General features: G+C 32.5%; 1 protein-coding gene across 1 annotated transcript in view; it reads left to right on the top strand.

Moving 5' to 3' along the window:
- The first annotated feature begins 6,746 nt into the window (after window positions 1-6,746).
- The window catches only part of LOC128987434 (out at first protein-like), a 28,924-nt gene continuing 11,821 nt past the window's right edge, over window positions 6,747-23,849 (top strand). The window contains exon 1 of the mRNA XM_054408276.1: window positions 6,747-7,011. Within this exon, the coding sequence (XP_054264251.1) occupies window positions 6,901-7,011 (111 nt within the window). The 5' untranslated portion in view covers window positions 6,747-6,900. The remainder of the gene's footprint in view (window positions 7,012-23,849) is intronic.

The following is a 23,849-nucleotide window of genomic DNA, read 5'->3' as shown; positions in this document are numbered from 1 at the left end:
TAACAACTTCCTTCGCTAAAGACAGTAAAACTGTACTCTTAAATCTGATGATATAAAAAAAGGTAATACTTGTGACATGTTCAACACAAAGGAAATTAGACGTGTTGATATGTTTAAGAAAATATTTAAGTGCAAATCAAAGAAAGAAGGAAATTAGCTTAGTCTTTTGTGATGCTGTGGTGGCGGTATTTAGTAAAATGTTAATAGCTCAACATAAAATATATGCATTTTTCAATTTATATCAAAATATATTCTAAAACAAGCAAACTATACACATTATACTTATTTCCCATAAGAATAACGTTGAAATTATAAATCTAAAGGCTGATCATATAAGCCTATTTAGATAAAAAAAAATTATTAGAGAATTCCTAGTTATTTGAAACTGCAATATCATTCAGTTGTTTTAATTCCCAATAAAATATTATTTGTTATAACCTTATTTAGCTTTATAAATCATACCTGTAAAATTCTACCCATTCAATCAGTGGTCGTTTCCAAATTGCGAATTAAATGTAAACTTAAGAATGTCTCTGTATTATTTCATCAGTGGTCATCATCCAATTTTTTCCCTTTGTACCGTGTTTAGGGCGTGGTTTGATTTTAACATATGTTAAAATTCTTTGTTTGTCTTAAGATTCTTTGTTTTGTTTAAATTTACGTAGTTATTTTGTAACCATCATGGCAACCTAGAAGGCAAAAATGTTAAAACTTAAAAACTTTGAGTTACAAATTATATAGGAATTATCAAAAATTGAAATTGGTTACGTCTAAACCTTCCAAACACTTGTCAAAACAGCCTAAGTAAGTTTGGTTAAATTATGTTCAGCCATTATTTAAATTTAATGTTATAAAGATTTAATTGAAGTTGGTCCCAAAGAGCTTCGCTTCGCTCCGCTCAATTATGTATAAAAAGATTTTGATGGATATATAACAGCAAAAAATAGGGCCTGGATAGCTTACCTGAGTAATAAACTAATGTCTGTATCATCCCTACTACTGTATAGAAACCTCATCTTGAATTCCAATTAATTATCAAAGTTATATACATTTCCAAATTTATTTTTATATGTACCTTTACAAATTCGCAATGAGTGTGGTTTTATTTAGAGAATTCTCCATTTATACGAAATACACTATTACCGAATGTCTCATGATAGGATTAGACCCAGAATGTATTTACTTTTTTGTTTTAATGTTCCCAGATAAAAAAAAAAACTGTTTGTCAAAATTCAATATAATTTTACAAGCTGGAAACAGACACTCAGAGTAAAGTGTTGAATGCTAAACAATGGGTAAAACGAGTTTTGAAACTTGTAAGCGGATTGGTAAAGTGTTACAATTATCGGGTGTTGTCTTGACAGTGTGGTTTTGTGCATCTCACATCGCTTCTTGCGGATTCTACTTACTGATTCAAAGTTTAGTAAATCACCTACGAGTTAGCAAGTTAAACGTAAATGTTATTCCTGATACAGATTCTTACATTTTTTGGTCCTAGCTTTGTAAAAATGGGGGGTGAAAGTGATGTCACTTCGTACAGTGTCCTCTTGATTGATTAATATCATCGTAACATAACTATCACAGTTGCATGTTTAAAGAGTAAACGTGGTAAATTGTTTATAATATTATTAGTTTAGCACCATACAGGTTGCAAATCTGATAATAATTTGTTTACTTGGCTTTCAATCAATGACTCTTACAAATGAAATAGCTAATCAGTAACAATCTCACACCATTCTACACTCATATTTGGTTTAAAATACCCAAATAGGTGGCGTCCCCATCTCAATTGATAATGATAATTATATTAAATTGTCCCGGCTAAAGTTAACCCAGCTAATATTAGGCTACGGCCACACGGGCGTTTTTTTCACGCACAAACGCAGCGTGAAAACACGCGAAAAATTAGAGTAGCATTGGAACAAATAGGCACCCGCTACTGCGGGAAAACACACTCCGTGTGGCATACCTCATTAAATTTAATGCTGCTTATATTTCTCGCGTTTTTTCATGCTGCGTTCTTGCGTGAAAAAACGCCCGTGTGGCCGTAGCAAGTCAGTAGCGAATCTAATCTCATTCTTTCAAAATTCATCTTTCACCCATCTTTGCAATAAAACGCAACCGGGAATGTCAGACTTTGTAGTGAATAGTCAATGTGTGGACCTAATAATAAGTTATACATTCTTAAAACTATGTAGTAAGTTTGCATAATGATGCAACTGACTAAATAAATAAATAATTTGACGTTAATTTTTATTAATTACTGTTTTTGTCAAGTTATTCACTTATTTTTACTCGTATAATTTTATATTTATCAGTCGTAACAAAACACCAACAGAACAAACAGTATAAAAAAAAAAAACAACTGGAAATCAAAGTGTGTTTTCAGGTGCAAAAAACCAGCGAGAATATTTCCCATTATGAAAAAGGGTCACGGTCAAAGGGAAATTGAGAGCCTAAACCCAGGGCTCAGCCGATGTCAATTTGCTCTTTATTTGTATCCCGGATTACGTTTAGCGGACGAAGGTTTTATATCCACCCATCAATGCGGGATATGTTTTCTGTTCAAATTCTAAATTTGTCAATGCCATTTTAGTCCTGCAATATATTTGCTTATGCATTGCCATTCATATTGGAGCACAACATTTTTAATTTTGCACGACATTTTTGCATAGTTCAAGTCAGTTGGAAAGAGGAAAAATAGTTTATAATATTTTAGACTATTATACCTAGAGATTGTATAACACAATTAATGGTTTACTATCATTGTAGAGTGTAAAGTAAAGTAACTGTTAATGATTTTTATTACTATATATATTTCAGAAAATTTCAAAAGTTTTTTGTACTTTAAACAAAATTTACTATTACAGGTTCATCGCATTATTTATACTTAATATTTATACTTAACATCAAGATACTACTACAAAACTACTAACTAGTTTCCTATTTGTATAAAGTTTAATATTCCCATTTAATTACGTAATTTTTATATTTTAGGATTAACGTATTTCATAATTAATTCATAATTCATATTCTTTATTCATATTTTTTTACAAAGTTGGTACAATGCATAGCGTCAATAAAAATAAATACAATTACAATGATATTAGTAAATAATATGATTATTTACTAATATCATTTTATTTTACAGTGAAGCTTATTGCCTTTTTTAGAGTGGCTTTATAATATGTTTGTTGTTTTTGGTTCAACATGGTGCAAGTAGTGTGTTATGATTTACTCATACCTTAATCTAAGTTAGGTTAAAATTACACTGTGTAATTTCTGTAAAAATAAGAAATAATACTATTTCTCTGATTCAGATTTCCGATATAATAGAATTTTTAAATTGTATCTAAATACAATATCGAGGGATAATAGAAGCAGCATTTTTAAATTCTAATTTTATATTGGACGTAAATTTCATTTTATTCTATGTTTCTTTGAATAACAATCTATATGGCTGTATATTTGCTCAGTCTTTCAACTTTTCTCTAATAGAGGTTTATCAAAGTTATTTAAAAGACATTTTCTTACAATCACCTCTTACAAAGTATTAAAATTCAAGAACTTAAATTACAACAATTAACTATACAAAAAATGTAATCATTCCCCAATGTTATAATATAAAACAATATGATTAGTTTTACATTATGACATAAGAAAAATCTACTAAAACAACTCACATTTGACAGGTTTTTACGGAGTTATCGCTATTTCCTCAGTGTTAAAAGGTAAGCATGTACGTGATAATTTTAATATAAGTAATGAAATCAGCCTTTGGGTCTCATATCAAAGAGAAATCCTTGAATCGGAGACCTTTAGCGCGCAATAAACTCTTAAGGAATGCCAAAGATTCTTCAGACTTTGGTAATTTTAAACCTTTGATCTTTTAGAACCGATCTATTCTTTATCTTCACAATGGATGCAATTAATTTAAGACTCAGTAAAGCCAAATTAAAAATATAGAAGGCAATGCAGGTTGTACAAGATTATTTAGAATCTCAAAATCTAAAAACCTACTTTGTCCCTTAATGGATGTCGTAAATGAAAATAAATTAAGTCTTATTAATCAATTATGCATTTGAATTTATTGAAGTGCGAATTTTTATACTTTCCATCAATTTCAATTTGTCAATTGAAACAGAATTTCATTAGTATGCAGGAAAGGTACGGGTGTGACAGGCCAATTTAGAATCAATTTATTGAACAATGGCGGAGAACTGTAAAAGTTTCGGCTGTTGGAAACTGTAATTTATACATTTAATTGGAACATTCCACATTGGAAATTGGAATGCACGGGTAAAGAATGTTTTGGTCTGTAATTAGATTTTCATTGAATTATGTGGTGTTTGTTTGAATGCGAATTCCAATATTATGTAATAGTTGTTAGTATTCGGTTGATGATTGTCTATAGTTAGTGTGGCAAAATCGGGTCCATATCTTGCCTAACAGAACTTGCCCTAAGAGACAATATAACCCAGTGATTTGGAGATTTAATTTGTGTCCACCTTGAAAATAAAAATGTATACGATTTTCGGGCCAAGAGAGCTAAGTTTAAACGTTCTGCCTCAAATAAATACACAAATTTTAACCAAAAAGATTAACCAGGCTTTAAACTATACTACACCTTTATTTATTAAATAACTTCTTGATCAGCATTGTACGTGTTATTAAATTTACGGAAAGTAAATAAAAGATACGTCTTATAACACTTAAAACATATATTTACTCTTATACTGTTACTCACAAGACGGTAAATATACAAAAGAGATAGTAAGTGGTTACAACAAGTGGTTACAAATATACAACCACTTACCATGTCTTTTGTATATTTACCGTCTTGTGAGTAACAGTATAAGAGTAAATATATGTTTTAAGTGTTATAAGACGTATCTTTTATTTATTTCCCTTTATTTATTACAAACCAAGAGTAGAAGAGTAGAGGAGTAAACACCAACACATAGTGGCTGTTAAATTAATCATTAAATAGGAGAACAAAAAAACATATAGGCAACATCAATGCAATCAAAGAAAACCAGCTATGAAACAAGTACGGTACATCAAAATGCATACAATTGTACAACATCGTCATGAAAAATCTATCTACAGTATCCAAAATAAAAACAATACCACAGTTTTACCCTCATGAAGTAATGATTTGTAAATATTTAAACTGAAAATGTTTTTTAAGTTTTCCTAGATGAAATTCAAAATGTATAATTGTTTTAAATGTCAAACAAACTCATTAAAATAGTATGAAAACCTAATTATAATATCAAAACATAACAATTTCATGTAATCCAAAGGAGTCATAAAAAGTTACGTAATCAAATAGACTTTTATGAACTTGTTACCAAGTTAAAACAAGCCTTGAAATGGTGTACTGTTAAATTGTAACATTTCTGGACTACAAATAGCTAAAGGACAGACAACTGAAACTGCCACGAGTCGAGTACTTTACTTCAGGCCAACTGTTTTTATTACGTGTTTATTAATTTGGAAAACAAGAGGGATTTAGTTTTCCAGAGCTGCATATTTTATTTACCTTCCAGGCGAACAATTTTTAAATTGCTGGCCTCAACTTGAGCTCATTATGCTTTAAATGTTTATCGAGTGAAACTATAGATCGTTGATGATGAAAATAGAATTTTTCATAGTTGAAGAGTTATATTTTACAAAAACCAGATACCTAACCACAAATTATTGAAATTTATTTTGTCAAACTAATATTGATTATTATTAATTTTTTAATATAAAAAGTGTTTTTAAAATATTCCTCCTGTCCTATATTTCCTTGTATACGGTTTTATAATGTCACTGTTGACTATAATGAGGTAAAATAGTTGCTGATAAAATACAACTGAGTAGTATATGCCAAGTGACAGGGCTTGATTTCAATAAATTAAGATGCCGGAACTGAAAGCAACTGGGTATTTTTTATAAATAGGCCTACTATATTTTGAAACTAAACACAATTTTATTGTTTGAAGTCCTGGAACGCCATTCCAATACATTACCTTAAATTAACCCCTGTTCATTAGACTACACATATAAGTGCAAAGGTAAGAATAGGGATTTTACTAAGGTTCCATGGGTAGCTCCAGCATGGATTCTATGAGGGGGGTATTGCTTGGAATCTTGGGTTGTAGGCTGTTTACCCCCGGGGGCTATAGAATCTCCGGGGGGCTGGAGGGTACATTTAGTGACATTTTTTGGTAATATTCGATGGATTAAGATTAAATCCCAGAAGACATTTAAATGACAATATTTATATTTTCCGCTCAATGTAGGCCTATTTTGGAGTATTAGTATTGTGACAAATTCAACTAAAAATGAATTGAGTGTAAGTCAATGAGCCTTATTTAGTCTATAAAAAAGTACGTACCCTACTTTCTATAAAAACCCAATTAAGTTTAATTTGAAGGAAAAGGGATTCCAATAGTAATCCGCATGCAACCACCTCAGCCCGTCAGCCGTCTTGAATAGCGAAACTTTTGCTGCAAGTTGAAGTGAAATTTGAGTAATTCTGTCACTTAAATACACAAAAGGGCTGTTTCGGAGTCGATAACAGCAAAGTTACTTCAGGCAAGTGTAAATGTGCAAGTTTGTATTTTGAAGTGCGAGGATGGAAAATGAAAGTGAAGTATTGACAACTGCCGGCAGGGGCATAAGTGTCAGTTCATTGCCGCGCATGCGCACAACAGCGCTGTTGTTCCAACAGCTGATTTGAAATGGCTGCTCTTGATCAAACTGAGCAGACGCCAACTTCGCCGTCGAATTTTATAAGGTTTCGTGTCTAGACAGTGTTTACTTCAGTCAGGAATCGGACTTCGAAATGGAACCTTATCGGTGTGATTGATTAACTAAATCGCGTATCTTCAAACTCGATATTTCTAAATTATGGCTTTTGGATTCACAGTTGCAAATGATGTTTATTGGTTACTTTTCGTGGTTGTGTTCTTTTCAGCAAATTTGGGAGACTCTCTGCTGCTGATAAATGTAAAAAATCAGGTATGTGAAAAGTGATTGTGATTTGATTTGACTAAGTGCTTTTTAAAGCCTTGGGAATCAACATAACAGTTTTAAGCTTAAGTAACTTAGTCAAACCTCTGATGATTATGCTTGGCTTAAGAATGCTAGCACTGCAAAGATATGACAATTTCAAGGTTAGGGTATCCTGCTCTAACATAGGCCTAAGTTGATGCTGCCACCTATAACTTAACTTAGTGCCTAAGAATTTAGCCTAGGTCATACCTACCCATTCACTAGAGGGCAAGATGGGTACCGTACAGTTTCTTAACTGGGCTACGCTAATATCGATTGAAACTATCAAATTGATAATATTGATTACTAATCGATGTTTTAAAATAATATCTCTATTATAAAATTGAACTATCATAACCTAACCTAACCAACCAAACTTGCTGATGGTGAAAAAAATCGCATGAAGGTTTACTAATCGAATCGATAGTTTCAATCGATATTAGCGTAGCCCAGTTAGGAAACTGTACCCGGCAAGATGAATAGTGTGCCTTTTCCCTGTTTAATGGGGTGGGTAAAATTTGACTGTTCCATAACAAACTTAACCTAAAGGCGCTTAACTTAGGGCTACCTAAAAAAACCCTAAACCATTAATCTCCCAAATAAACTGAAGCGATTTCCTGTCCATAAGTTAGTTCACTCTTGCATAATAACTTAGGCCTTATTTGTGTTAGGCTAAAGCTTTTTTATGTGCAACCATGACATCACCGCACTCTGTTTTAAGTGTACACTTTGCTCTGTGAGTAGTCAACCCTAAGTTAAGTAGACATTGACAGTTGGCAACTAAGCTTACATCGTCAATTTAATCGATAACCAAACTTATGTTAGTATAGGCTATGCTATAGAAAACTGATTGTTTGACCAGTTTGTTACAGTACAATGGATGCTTTAGGCATAACTTGGCAATAGGTTACAACGGATTCTGATATCAAAGTTTTACCGAAGTAAGCTTCTCCAACATTTAAAAGTTAGTTACTGTGATTCTCATATTATATGGGTACCGGTAATAGATAACTTAAGTTTACTAGCCTATTTTGTTTGATTGTAAGTTAGGCCTAGCGAAAACTAGATTAGGATTGGACTCCGTTTTAAGCCCTTTGTCTATTTCACGTCCAAAGTATAAGCTTAATTGAAGTCTCCATCTTTCATATTAAGTAGGGCCTTACCAAATTACTGAACTAGTTTGTTATTGGGCCTTGTGACTTGTGGGTAGGATTAATTTTAAATTGGGTTTAAGGTTAGTCGGATAGTTATCTTCTCATAAATTTTCATTATTTCCATTAGCATATTGCTGACCTTCTGTTTGCACAGTAAAATGTTTTAAGTAGGGAGTTGATACCGTAGTTTACTGGAATTATTTGGAATTCATTGTCTCCTAGTAAGCCACCGTAAGGTTATCATCGACTAACTTAATATAAGATAACATTCTGGTTTACTAGACATAAGGTACTAGCCTCTATATTTGAGCTTAACTCAGGCTTTGCCAAAAGTGAGGATTTAAAAGTATGGAAACGTACATAGTATGCAGGCTACAGAAGGTAAGATGTAAATGACCATCATATCTGGAAATGTCACCTCTAGTGAAATTTCTCATGTTGTTTTCTTTGGTTAAGTCATGTAGAAATAATTAAAACTGGCTGAGTAGCTGGTTGGTTATAGTGCTCACCTAACAATCAAAAGATTTCCGGTTCGATAGTAAAAATTCAGTACCCTAGCGTTTTGATGATTCGAAACTGGACCGAGCTGTTCAACTGATCATTGGGCTTTAATAGGTATAATTGATCCCGACTGATGAAACAGCAGATCTTAGTCCATAACAAAGCTACACAGATCATCTCACATCATTCTCTACACTCATTCTCTACTCATATTTAAGTTATTACCTAGGTGGCGTCCCCATCTAAATTAATCGATGTTCCTCTTTTTACTAAGAAGACCACTGGCTATTTTATTGTAGCCAATACTTGCAAACCAGGTGCTTTTTGCTTTTTATTAGCCTTAAGTATGTGTTTAACTTGGAGATCCGTTGTTAGCCTAGTGGTTAGCGTCTCGGACTTCGATACGGGAGGGACTGGTTGACTGGTTCAATTGCCAGCACATCCACAAAACTTTAATATGGGTTTGTACTGCTTTCCTCTAAAAGCGTTTGACTTCACTGTTAATTTCTAGTAAAAAAAGCCATCAGCGTGGGGGGGGGGGAGGGGAAACTTTGAATGGATTTAAGTTAACGTACATTTTTAAAAAGATTTGTGAACCATATCACTGTTTTACAAATTTTTTAGTGTAGAAATTACCCTATAAGTCATTGCAAATTTCAAGCATAACGGTAAGTCACTTTCAGAGTAATAAAAATAACAAAAAAACGCTATGATGGTGTCATGAGAAGCTAAAGATTGCAGAGTTAGTTACTTGCGGAGAGTTAATTAAGTTTATTTAATTTATTCATTCTTTTTCTGGTCAAATATCACTGTGTCTACTTACTTTTATTGGTTTACTAGTGTTACCCAGCGTGCGTTGCTGCGCTTAAGAGACTGCATTCGAACCTTTGATAGCCTATAGCCTAGTGCTGTATCGTGGTCAGGGAGGGAGGTGCCTTAAGGCCAACACACACCAGACAAGTCATAATATAGTCCATCTTAACATATATGAACTAGCAAGAACTATTAAATTAGCCAACACCCACCGGTTGGTTACAAATGAGGTTCTATGTGTAAGCTTACATGACTGTGACCACACATTTTTGGCGTTGTGCGGGATTGAAAAAAGTGCACTACAAATAGTAGAAGGGGAACGTCCAGGCACAGACGTATGCGGTGATATCCTCACTGAGCGATTTTGTTGCGTCTGCATAGACCTGTTGGGTGTGTTGACCCATTTTTTAAACAGGCTAGCAATATTTTGTCTGCGGACAGACGGACGCCTGGTGTGTTGGTCTTTAGACAGTTCAACTTTTGACCACACCTTTACTTTACTGCCTTCAAACTAAAGCCCAAGCGTGGTAGTTTATACTTAACATCCATAATGCAGCTCTCCACCACATAGTCCTTGAGAAGCCATTTGTGTTGTGTTGATCTCAAATAAAATAGCTGTTAGTAAAGCCAGAAAAGATTTATTTGTGTACTATGTCACAAATCAGAAATTTATTTCTAGAGGTTCAGGTGATCCTTCTAATTCGCTCGGTCAAAAGTAAGTGAATTTGGTTAACCAATAAGCCAAAATCAAGAACTTTCTTTTGGTAGTTCAAAATCAAGATCAACAGACACAACGTACCTTTAGCTTGTCTCACTATATCTCTCTTCAGGTAAGGAATTTATCATACAGTATTTAAGTATCAAAACAAATGTGGAAATTTATATTTGAGTTGTTTTGACTCTGGATCACTGAACAAACTATAAAAGGTATAAAATTACCTGAGTGCTGCCAGAGTGATCCTGTATAGTCCTTACAGGTTACGCGTTTCGAGGACTTAAAGTCCTCATCATCAGATCTCGTACAATTACATTTAACACTGTCACTTTGAAACTGTCGTTAAAAACAGTGATTGTAACACAAATTTAACCCCACTACATTTCAGCAATAAAGGCAACGTTATGGACACTTTTATAAATTTATAAAACAACCAAAATTCAACCTAACACATTATTAAATGACAAAATCAGTTTCCAGTCTAACGCTTTGTACGATAAAAAGACCAAGAACAGCTGATGAACAGGGAGCCGAGAGGTACAAAGTCCACCGCCCGACCATCTACAACTATGCGCACGCGGTCGGACATTGTAAGTTTTTGTCGTTAGGCCTACTCGTGTTTGTTCGTAAAACGTCTACGTCTGTATATTGTATGTGTCCGTGTTTCGTTTAAACTCTTGACGACCTTTTAGAAGTGAGTATTAAATGTTCTTGTACGAGATCTGATGATGAGGACATAAGTCCTTGAAACACGTAATCCGTAAGGACTATACAGAATCACTTTGGCAGCACTCAGGTAATTTTATAGATCACACGACTCATCCTACACTCATCTCCACTTTGTATGGTCACCATTTTTATTGAAAAGTATTGAAGTATACCTTTAATTGTAGAAATTTAATTTGCAAGTGACAAAGACCTTTTTATATATGAAAAATTTAGGCCTAGTTGTTTTGCACGTTGTAAAACGTTACACAGTTTAATTTCAATGCAGAACGGGTGAATAGAATCTTGCAATCACTCCCTAGAGGGTTTAGGCGGTGCGGAGGTGATGATGGCAACCCTGATCCAATTAAAGTTAACTCGCAGCCCCTTGTTAATTAAATACATAGCAGAAACTGTAATAGTTAATTAACCTCGATAACAGGTTCCCGCAGGAATATTCAGGTACAACTCCTTCTCTTTGTTCATTAAATATCTGGATAGAGTGTTAAAAAATAAAGACAAAGTTTTCGATGCAATTATATAATTTATGATCAAGAGTTTCTTTTATTTATTTTTTCATTTAAGGCTTGATCAGAGATCGGTTCAAACTGAAGTTTAATTGACTTAAGTATAATTCATTGTACAGTGGAGTTATCAGTTTATAATAAAATATGTTGACTTTTGGATTTTTAAGTAGACAACCTGTAAAAATAGACAATTTTTAGTCAATTGTGGTTATTTGAAGGATGATGAGCCACTTTTTGATTGTAATCTACATGAGAATAAAATGTCTATTTCTATTTATAACCAGAGTCATACTCCCAATGACAAATGCCAACATATCACAGGTCATGGTAACTTGAGAAAGTACTCACCCTAAGGGTCTGTAATTAGGTAAAGCATGAAGGAAAAAAGAAAAAAGGAAATTGTGAAGAGACTGCATTCTTCTCTTTACCATTAATTTCTTCTAAACACCACATGTGTTATGACAAAATTTTTTTCTATTGTTGACCGTTTTGCTCGGAATGCTGCCTGTTCCTCTATTTGTTAAGTGTGAAGTTTCTTTTTCAAAAATATCTAAATCTTGGATTATAAACAACCAATTAAAAGTATTCCTGCCAATCCTCTGTAATTCTTCGGGTTCTTATTTCCCTTCTTATTTTATAGCTGTGTGATAACAACTCCTTCACTCTTTGGGAATGTCTTCTCCATTGAATCACCTTTCAAACAATGCTCTCAACATTCCGATTGACTCTGGTGGTCCGAATTTCACTAACTCAGGATTTACAGATCCGAATCCTTGAGATTTTCTTATTTTTATCGCTCTAACTGCTGCTTCCATATCCTGCATGCTTATTTATAACCTTTCTTTGTACAACATTCCGTGGTCCTTCTTCCTCTTGTAATAATTTCCTGAAACACTTCCTGCGAGTCCTCCAGTCTAATGCTACCATCTTTAAACCTCTCACTTTTTGAAGTTTTTACCAAGCCAAATTGCAAATTTAAATGTTTTGAGGATAAAAATGGGAAAACCCCTTAAAACTCCGCTCCCATGCTGATTCATGAACATATTTTGAAGAATGAACTTGTTAATCAAAATTTGAATATTTTTACGAGGGTTATCGTGCTAACGGACACGTATATATATGTATATCTATGATTTTGAACAAATGGTGTTTTTGAGCTCTGGGGATTTCAAAAATGAAGTTACACGTTTCAAAGGCTAGGTCTTGCCTTAAGAGGGTTCCCTACCCCCGCCGAAAAACGTCAGAAAACCGCTTGGCGCGGTATCATATAGCGATTCTAGTTTTAACATTTAAATTGTGAACCAAACACCATTTTGTACATAAAGAGTGGTTCTACTAAGTTTGCTTTTTAAAAAATGTCTATGCTTACATAATCAAGGGCAACGACTTGTCAAAGTTAGTGAACTTTACAGTTAAAGTTCACTAACTTTGACAAGTTGTTGCCCTTGATTGCGTAAGCATAGACATTTTTTAAAAAGCAAACTTAGTAGAACCACTCTTTATGTACAAAATGGTGTTTGGTTCACAATTTAAATGTTAAAACTAGAATCGCTATATGATACCGCGCCAAGCGGTTTTCTGACGTTTTTTGGTGGGGGTAGGGAACCCTCTTAAGCTTAAATCCTTATAGGCCTTTAGGACATATACTAAATAAAGGTTATCTGATTATGAATCTAGTATATTCTGGACTAGGATATTTTTCATTGGTCTTCCAGTTAATAATGCTACATAACCATTTTGAAGTCTTATGTTAAATAATATTTGGCAATAAGTCCAATGAACACCATAGTAGACCTTTTCCTAAGAAAAAAAACCATGAGTCATTAAAAAGTAAGATGATGGATTAAGCATTAATAATTTACTACATTGTTTTAATTAGAAGGAACTACATTTGCATTTTATCACAATTTAGCAGTAAAAGCTACATAAATCTTGCAGTGAAGATGAAATAGTACCTCTTGTCTCTATGGCTACAAGCTTAATGTAATGTTGCTTCCTGATTAGACAGAATTCATCTTTACATCTGTAGTGCTATAGTCACATCTCGCTTGAAAATTAATTGTAACAGTTTTAATCGTCTTCCTAATAAACTTGCAGATGAGCATTGTATTTTAATAAAGCCCTCAGTTTTAATCTCTGTTGTATATTTGCTCACGATGAAATATTGTTTAAATTTATCTTAGTTTTGTGTTTTAACGCCATTTAGTTTTTTACAGCCATTTTTTACGAACAGTCTAAATTTAGAAATTGTTACTATTTAACTCAACCCTTTTGTTTAGTTATATCATTAATTGATAGCCCAGTAACAAATGACATCTAGGCCGAGAATCGTTCCGGCTTGATACAGAAACAGAAAATATCGGATTTTGGGGACAAAATCAATTCCAACTGCTTTGCTGTTCAGATAGTCTTTTGGAGTAGAACATTAAAACATGAATTGAAATATTCTATCTAATGTTCTAAACGTATGTATGATTGAAGGAGTACATCTTCACAAATTTTGCTAGGTTGATGCTATTATTATATTAAAATATCTTTATCACATCTAATTACATGGGAGAGAGCTAGAGGACGACAGTGACATTGTTAAGTACTGTAATGATTATGACATTGGTTCAGTCTGTAATTAAAAGAGCAAAGTATTATATTCCACGAGGTGTAAGAGCCGGATGTTAAACCTCGCTGAAATTAAGCCGCGAGCTTCCTGAATAAACTTGGACACTATGACTATTTTACCTTCCTTTACTTTCATAATTTTGTAAAGATACATTGAAATATAAACATTTTAGGTAAGTAGGTTCAGATAAAACTAATTATGTATTCTCTCTGTTATATTTTGTTTTTAAAAAGAACTTTGTACTGAATCTATTGCATATTTGAGATTTTATTTTTACTTTCTATACATAGGATATGGACACAGTATTATTTTCGTAAAAAAATTTGAGTTTGAGTAATTGAATCTGTTTTGGATCACCTGGAACCCAAAAAATTGGGTTTTAAAGTGATATCTGTCCGTGTGTGTGTCTACAGACACATAAATGTATGTGTGGATGTTTACAGAACTACAGACCACACCTGTAGTCCAATTTAAATTAAATTTGGTATGTAGGTACTAATCCATGGTATTTCCAGGGTTTTTTTTCAATTTTTAAAATTTTTAATAGGCACTAATTTACTCATAAAAACTCGTAAAATAACAGAAAAATCTAATATTGTGGAAAATGGCCTGCACTATTTTTATAGAAATTTAGTAGGTACCTTAGTCTTTTATATTCTAAACAAAAATGGTTCAACTCCCAATGCTGTAAATATTACGGTTAAACAGTTATTGTAACTTATTTTATTTTCTCCATTAAAATCCCATAAAAAAACAGAAAATCACTAATGCTGTAAAAGTTACGGTTCAAAATTTATTACAATTTTAGTGATTTTCCCTATACAATTTTCTAAGTCACTTCAAACCCATGATCAAGGTTGTTGACAAGGTAATGGGGGGATATGTGTCAGATTGCTGATATTGTTTATTTTTTTTTAGAAAGGTTAGGATTTATTTAGGTTTAATTTTTATAACTATGCTTAGTTTTATTTTTTACTTTGTGTCTCTAATTTACTATTATACCGATTCAAGATCAATAACTATACCTTTCCTGTGTTTTACCCTACACTCTTTTTTGTAAACTAATATAGTGTCTTTTTCATTGAAATTTGTGAACTAAACAGCCTTTTTTCTGCTTCATATCCTTTTTTCTGCCCTTTAAAGAACCTAGCCTATTTTTAAAATTATATTAAGATCTATAATTTATAATTTTTCATTGAAACCCACGGTTTTATTGGATATTGTTTAACTGAGTCCCGAGTCCCTTTAACATGCCAGCTCATAAGAATCTACTTGCTGAGTGTTAACAGTAAATGAAAAGCTACCCTTTGCCAACGCTGGCTGGTGGCCAAATAAGAGCTTTGGCTTGCCCGATACTTTTATTGCGACTTCAGCTCTTTTTGATGAAAACTCTTAATCAAAGAGTTTTCCAGTTTAAGTTCAATAATGAGTGGGATCTTTAGATGTGAGTTGTGTGGGGTTCAAAAAGTTTGATTTTAGCTTGAAAGAGTTCATCGGTAAAACTGTCAAAAAATGTGCTGAAGTCACTCTGGTTTTATCCAGCAACTAAGTTTGTTTCTTTTGAGGCTTCTTAAGGTATTGTGTACAATTTATTCATTTCATAATTGAAAAGTTAATTTCTTATTCTTCAGAACTTAGTTTGTGCATTGCAGTATTCGTTTAGGACATGTAAAAATGGTTGATGATACACATTTCAGAAGCTGCAATTTTAAAACTATGCAATGTTCAAACTCGTGCAACCCTGTTAATATGATGACTATAAGCTGATTAAAAGTTTGAAATGTCTAGCATAAAAGTTGCTAAGCTTTAGTTAAAGATGGATACTATGACCATGTGGAATTTATCGTGGATTGCTTCTGTTGCTTTGGAGGAGTATGTGGAATTAAAATGAAATAGTGTAGTAAAAGATCTTAGCTCACTCTGCTCTATAAAGCAAATAATAATTAACAATAAAAAAAACAGTTTAACAGCATAAAATTAATTAACATGTCAGTGCATTGATTCAATTAAGGATAATTTAATAATTTTCCTTAATTAAAATTTATTTTAATTAGAAAATTGTTTACAAACCTACTTTGGTCATATAATGGCAAATGAATCTGACCACTTCAATAATGAAACATCTCATTAAACCTGATCCGAGGATCATCATTTGTTACAACAAATTTAACCATGTTTATATTTCATTACCTCTGATAGCTTTTGAACATGACACATAAATATGCAAATACCGGTATGGTAATCATTTGTTTGTTGGACATTTTCATATTCAATGTTTTTAGATGTAACTAAATGAATTAACTAACGGTTGGGACAATAAAGTGGAATAATGTTAAATGGTAAACATTTTTAACAAAGTTTATTAATGGGCCTATATTTTAATTTAAAACTGAACATTTTTACCAGCCTATCGTTAGTGAATTTTCTAATTTGTAAAGGAGTTATAATTCCTGACCGAGTAATATGCCTTTAAACATACAAGAAATGAGGTGAAATTTCCATAAAATAGCCCAAACCACCAACAACTATTGTTGAAATAATAAACTGTCTTTGCTCTCTAAATTTTTATTTTTCCCAGAAGGTTTGCGGGAGTATGACCATCCTTCTTTATAATTGAAGTTTTTAGAATCATGTATAACATTTTAGTTACTTTGGCTGTTTTATGTGCAAAAAAGTTTTAGTTAATAACTCAAGAAAATCTTACTGAATATAAGTTGTTGGCTTTGCTTTTAAGGTAAATATTAGGTGGAAATTAACTTTAAATGTTCTGGAGAATTAGGTTTAACATGTTCAAACATTTTTAACAATTCCCATAATTTGACCCAACATTTTTAATGACATTTAAATGTTTCTTCCATAAAGAGTCTTAACATTCAAGGATGATATTAAAATCTTCCATGTTACTCAAGAGTAGGACTAATTGACTTACTAAATACTTCTAGGAATACTGAATCTATATAATTAATACGCTACATGAAACTTTGTCGGTTGAACTCCTCCGCCATTTCTTAACCGATTTTATCCATTGACGTCTCATTGGAAAGAGCGTGTCGCGTAGATTTGCAAACTGGCCTTACATTTTTTTTTAAGTCCCTTGGGCTCTGCCCCAGTTACTTTGAAAGTTCCCATGTTATCCTTATGGAGAACACAATTGTTTACATTTTGATCAGCTGTTTAATTTAATTTATTTTTCAATTCAATGATACGCCTTGAGTACATTTATTTACTATTTGAGTTTGTGTAAACATAACCCCCAAGACGGATTGTGTTAGTATGGTTGTAACTTAAATTTGTGCGTTTATCGTTGTTTTGTGTAGCTATAATTTGTTTATTTGTTGCTTATTCTTTTAAATGCCTCCGACGCGACGACAACGAAACATAGACAGGAGGCGTAATCGTGATAACGACCGCAGCTACAGAACAGTGACGCGTTATAGGTTTAACTCATCACAGTCAGCACCTGACCCTGGACAATCTCAACTATTAGGTTACAAATGCGATCTAACACTACCCCAAAACGACTTTTCGTTCTCAATTGGCCCTCTATCAATGACCTGTGTTGCATGTACAGCGAGGCATTTTGAGAAGGAGAAAACCGGCTCGAATGCTTTATAGGATTATCAATAACGAAGATAAACATGGTCTGAGTTACACACCGGTAATCTTTGAGTTGACTCTTTTAAACTCATTGTAAATATGACTGTTATTCGTTTTGAAATAACTCCTGTAATACTTTGCAATTGCTCGAATTCGAGCAACATGTACACTAGTATTTAATTAATTAATTTATTTGTACAGAGCAATAACCATTTTAGTAAAGTTTCTTGATGTTTGATACATATAAATATAGCCTAAATATGCAACTTTCTTGGCTTAATTAATTTGGCTGAAAATAGTAAATACAAGAAACTAGAATGAATTATTTCATGCGATTGTGTATTGGAAGGTAATATGCAATAATAAATGACAAAGCGTAAACAGTGATAAATACTCAAAAAAATAATTTAAATTGACCGAATGTATAATGATATTAACATTGCGGCTCTTGCTCTCACTGATTATGTGGCTCTTTAGAGGCACCACCAAAAGCACATTGACTTAAGCTGGATCTGGTCAATAGCCCATGTAAACACTAATCTTCTGAAGATTAGTGACTGAAGATTAGTCGTCGTTCTTTTAAGGAATTAAAAATAATGCCATTGACTTCTTTGTACATCTATGAAACAGTAAATTTTGTTCATTTAAATAATACACTTTTTGATGAATTTAGACCCACTCATAGTTATAATACCCGAAACCCAAATCTGCTAAATTATCCAATTCATAAACACTCTCATTTTGAAAAAAAAAACCATCTATATGGGGATTTCTCTATATAATAAGATCCCCGCAAAAATAAAATCCTATACACCACAAAAATTTAAAATTTGGACTAAATCATTATTGGTGGAGAAATCATATTACTTCCTGGCAGATTTCCTAAATGACCGTGACATTAATTCATTAGTTTATGTAAAATATGACACAGAATGTTTTAATTGTTTTTTTTCTCTGATATTGCTTCAAGATCTTCATTTAAATTTGTCTTTTTACTAACTTGTTTGAATTGGTAACTTTCTCTCAATTGTGCTGTTCTTGTTGTAACTTTTTACTTTTAGTTTTTATAACTTATTGATTGACCATGCATCTGTTCACTATTGCCTTTGTAATGAAGAATGTTTTATGCAATAAAATACTTATGACTTCTGAAGAGTGGCAGACTATTCAAGCCAGGGAACCAGTTCAGGAAATCTCCGAAGATTTCAAGTTGGACTGCATTCCCCAGACGATGTAAACGAGGGACTGTAAGCGGCTGGTGATGCTTGGAGAAGGGTTGAGATCTGTGGGAGGTGACTGGGTCATGGAAGTCTGTTGATCAGTTAAAGTAGTTTAGGACTGTCTACCAAAACCATTGATGATCTTGAAGAGCAGGAAAAGGTCAAAAGCTCTGCGATGTGAGTGAAAGCACACGACGGTGCACTGCGATCTCGTGGACGTTCACATCAAGATAGTTAATACCATCTCAAACACCAAGCAGCCGGAAAAAGCGCCTCTGGACCATTTTCAGGGAGTTACAGTGGCCAACCTGATGAGGAGACCAAAAAGGAGTATGCACTCCAAAATTGGTCGGACAAGAGAGTTGTACAAGACCTTTACTGATGCTATGGATAAAGAATTTCTAGATGACCAGGCTATCAACCCAAGAACAGAGTTAGCTTTGGAACAAATTTTAGCAATATGAAGTCCAGGGTTTCAAGTATGGTGTGAGTCCTCCAAGCCTCGCAAGATCCTTAACCGATAGGGTTCTGTCCAGTGGCTGTTAAGATAGTAGTTGAAGGACGGCAGCGATTTGGTTCTTCCAAAAGTCATCACCTGAATTTTTTTTGCATTCAGCTGCATGGAAAGCACCAATATTCAATTCTCGTGAGATTTTGTGTATCTCAATTTGTTGGTTGGATGCAGTTGGATGTAACCTTGGTGAAGATTTTAATATCGTCAGCAAAAAAGAAGAACTTGCATACGTAAGAGGCTTCGCAAAATCAATAAAGTTTGTTAAGTTATTCATTAAGAATAGTTAGCTTCGATCCTCTCCTTAAACAAATACTAAATATTTTCTCAGGTACCTATTAGGATGTACCGTACTTGATTGCACATCGTGATAGTTAAATTCCCTAGCAGAAATATGGGTTGTTTAACTGGTTGGACAAAACAAAATACTGTGGTTAAAAAATCTAGAGTTTAAGAGTTAAAACTAGCATAAAGAAACCCAACTAAAAGGAACAATATAAAACCACTGACCAGGTGAGGGTGGTAAGACGGCTTAAGTTATTTAAGCTAATGTTCTCTTCCTTAGGGCTTCTTGTACAGTGTTTTACCTAATCTGATTACACATCTTTTATAACCTTTTTAACTGATCTTTACACCTCAATTGCACATTATTAAAACCTCTAAATGTTCTTAATAATCTTTGCACCTCAATCTTTTAGTTTAATGATTTCACTAAATTTCTACACCTCATCCACCTTGTATTATACCCTATTTGGGAATCTTTAACCTTGACTTTCAGTAAATAGACCTTATAAATGTTTCAACTCTATTTTACCCCTTTTAATGCTTAAAACTGATTATTACATTTCAACTTATTTGTATTATTATGTACCTTGTATAATACTATATGCCATGTATAAATTTTTGTATCACAGTTTTTTTTTTTGTTAGGAAACTAATTAGTCAGTTTTTGATTAATTACTGAGCAATTAAAAAAAAACCATTTGTCTACTATATATTCCGTGATTGTTACTGTTTGAAAGTCGTAACTAATTATATAATTAATTAAAATTTAAACCATAATGCTGTCTTTACTTTCAACCAGACACTGGTACACGTTAAGCCCAATCCAGGGGGGACCATGCTCAATAATTATATAATTAAAATGAGATAAGAGGTTTGTGTTGGAGAATTATTTAACTAAAATGGGAAAACACTGTTAGTTTAAACATGGGCCTTTTTTACCTTTATAAATAAAAAATTTCATGATTTTATGACATGACATGATTTTAAAGTGATTCGTAATTAATCCAATTATTTCAAAGCCATGCAATTAAATCACAAAATTAAATACATATTTGACATTATAATTTTGCTCGTTTGTATTGATTCAAAGCTAAACAACAGAAGTAAGACTGTCACCACTGGACCCAACAATGCCGTTGTAAGTTTCCACAAGCTTTTGTTAATCTAATGAGTCCCAGATGTGTGACTAGTTTGTATTTGAGTGCAGTAAATTTAATTAAGTCAGTCAAGTTGTTTAGAGCTCTGTAGGGAGGCAAAATGGCCGAGTCCACTTAACACTTAAGAGATTTTCTTTAGAAATCTTATTTGATGTTTACTCCTTCAAACCTTTGAGTCAAATCATTTAATCAGGTTAACTTTAATCAAATCTTTTTGTTTTCCGTAATAAATTTAGTTGAAGGGTTTTTTTATTGAAAGTATCATAGCCTACTCTAAAAAAAAAAAAAAAAAAAAACTAATAAATAATACTAATAAATTAATGCTAATAAATAATACTAAAAGAACATTGTTTATTGTATAATGAATACCTCTCGTGGGTGTTTCCTCTGTAATGTGTTTTTTTCATAATATTAAATAACTAATTTTCTAAACTACAACTAAACATCACTAAACATACCATGACATCTATTGGCTATATTTCATTGTGATTGGATAAAGTATATAAGGACTTTGCTATAACGACATTGAAGAAACTTAGTATTCTGATCAGTCCCACTCTTTATTGGTGGAAGTTTATGTCAGTGAAACGTCCAGCCAATGAGATTACAGCGTCCTAAGCATATATTGGGTTCAACACAGTTTGTGTCCATCACACACTGGTTTTGTATGACCATCACACCAGTCATGAATACTAATAGATCAGAATAGATGAATAAATGCTCAAGATTATGTTCACAAGCAACTAATTTGTTTAGGAACTATAAACAAACCCTTTTAATTCTAAATTTCATAACTTTAGAAAAGAATTTCTTAATTTATTTTAGATAATGTAGGTACTGAAGGACATTTCTTGTTTGAATTTCATTCCACTAAATAAAACCATAGATTAAAGAGAGTACACCACTCATGTCTTTATTTGTTCCAAAAGTTTTAATTCAGCTTTTTGGATAGAGATAAGATAGGTGAGATTAGAGTTTTAGGTTGATTCACAAGTATGTGTGAAGGATGTATGAGGACAGAAAAACTAGCCAGCAACTAAACACATGTTTCTGAATGTATATTCTAAAATCAGAGCTCTGGCTACATTTCTCAGTACCGTGTTTACAGCTTGAAACGTACTCAGGCTCAAAATTTCCTTTTAAATCCTTATTACATTTGCTAAAAATCAAGATAAACATACTCTTGGTGGTATGTGTAATTAAATTGATTGTTTGAAGTAAAAAAAAAAAACAAAAAAAAACTTGTCAGTCCAGATTAAAAACAAATCAAATCAAACATAATTTATTCCATGAAACAAAAATTACAAAACAATAATTCTAAAATAATATTGGATCTTCCCCACCATATAGGCGAAGCCATAAACACAATTTCATACTACATCCAGACTACCATTTTACTGGTGGAGACCAATAAAACGATATACTGCACTCTACTTGATTGTGTATATCTTGGCCTAGTTATACATGAGACTGGTGGTGAACCAATAGAATTATATGCCACACTCTACTTAATTGTGTATCTCTTGATCAAATTATATCAGTGACTTTTAGAATTATAAGTTGTACTAATTTTAACTGTGACTTATAGTATACCGGTCAATAGAATTATAATATGCACTCTACTTAATTTTGTATCTCTTACCCTAGTCGTATCTGGGACTAATGGAATTCAAATTTAATTATAAACTACACTCTACTCAATTGTGTTTGTGTCTCTTCTATTCAATTGCAGCAGCATCACTGTTGTAGCTTAGACAGTCGAATTGCTTAGAGAGAATGAACTAGTCAATACAGTACTGTGATTACTTGGAGGAAATTTAATCGAACTTTAATGAAACACATTGAAGACATTTTTAAATATTAACTTATAACTTTAAAATATACGAGATCCTAATACCAGCTAAAGGCGCTTTTTACATTTTGCATAGTTACATATGGAAATTTAATGCACATTTTAAGTTTTCTTCAACTTACTACTACTGTACTTGAAACTCACATGTATTCTAATGCTGACCATACAACTTTTATTTTTTTTATGTTTAGTAGATATCCACTTGCACAGTGTTTCAGAATTACCATTAACCATATACACTTCACACTACGCTAGTGATAAATATTTTTCCATTGATTGTTGGTGGTTCTACTTCATAAATTTAGCTTACAGATTCATGACAAATATGAACACTACCCAAGGACAACAAAAATTATGGGGTTTTAATTTTAAAAGCCCACCATGAAACAACATTTGTTCAACACACTTACCTTAAAATCATAAAAAAGATCGTAAGCATGAATTATCATTGAGTACATAAGGAAAATGTAATGTACAAGTCAGGATATGAGAGGTAATGTAAAAGGTTCATCTCTAACCCTAGAGACGTGAGCCAACAACATTGGGCTGACTTTTGCCACAAAAGCCTGACCAAGTTACTTTACCTTATTTTATTTAAAAGTTGTCCCTTATTCGCTTCTATTGTTTAGTATTAAGCTTTATGCAATTTATTTTCAATTAACCTTAACATTACTTGTTAACTTCACACCTTTTCCCTTTGTATTATAAGTAATATATACTAGGCCTATGAGAAAATGTAAAATATTGTTTAAAATTATTTTAGTAGAATTTTTAAGTTTGTAAAATAATATTTTTGTACTATAGTTTTTTTTTATTGACTCATGAATTATAAAATTTATCAGCAAAGCAATATTGTTTAAGACCAAACCTTATTGTTTCTGAAGATTAAAAAAATAGTGCTTGGTGCCATTGACTGCAAATATATATTAAAAGAATGTGTGTGAACTATGAAGTAAATTTTTGGATAAAAATATTTTCCAAAAATTTTAAATTATTAAGGTGTTGGACAAAATATTTAATCATCAGTTACATGCATAAATTATGCCTACTACAGATGCTAAATCATTTAACTCTATAAAATAAATATTCTTTTCTTCTGCAGATAATTAGTTAAAAGTAACATGACAGCATTACCAAAGAGGAAGAGTAAA

This window comes from Macrosteles quadrilineatus, unplaced genomic scaffold (genome assembly GCF_028750875.1).
Source record: "Macrosteles quadrilineatus isolate MER2022 unplaced genomic scaffold, UCM_ALF_1.0 Scaffold_2__2_contigs__length_208266976, whole genome shotgun sequence".
NCBI classification, from domain to species: domain Eukaryota; kingdom Metazoa; phylum Arthropoda; class Insecta; order Hemiptera; family Cicadellidae; genus Macrosteles; species Macrosteles quadrilineatus.
The sequence above is the reverse complement of the archived record's forward strand: the minus strand, read 5'-3'. Positions and strand labels throughout refer to the sequence as shown.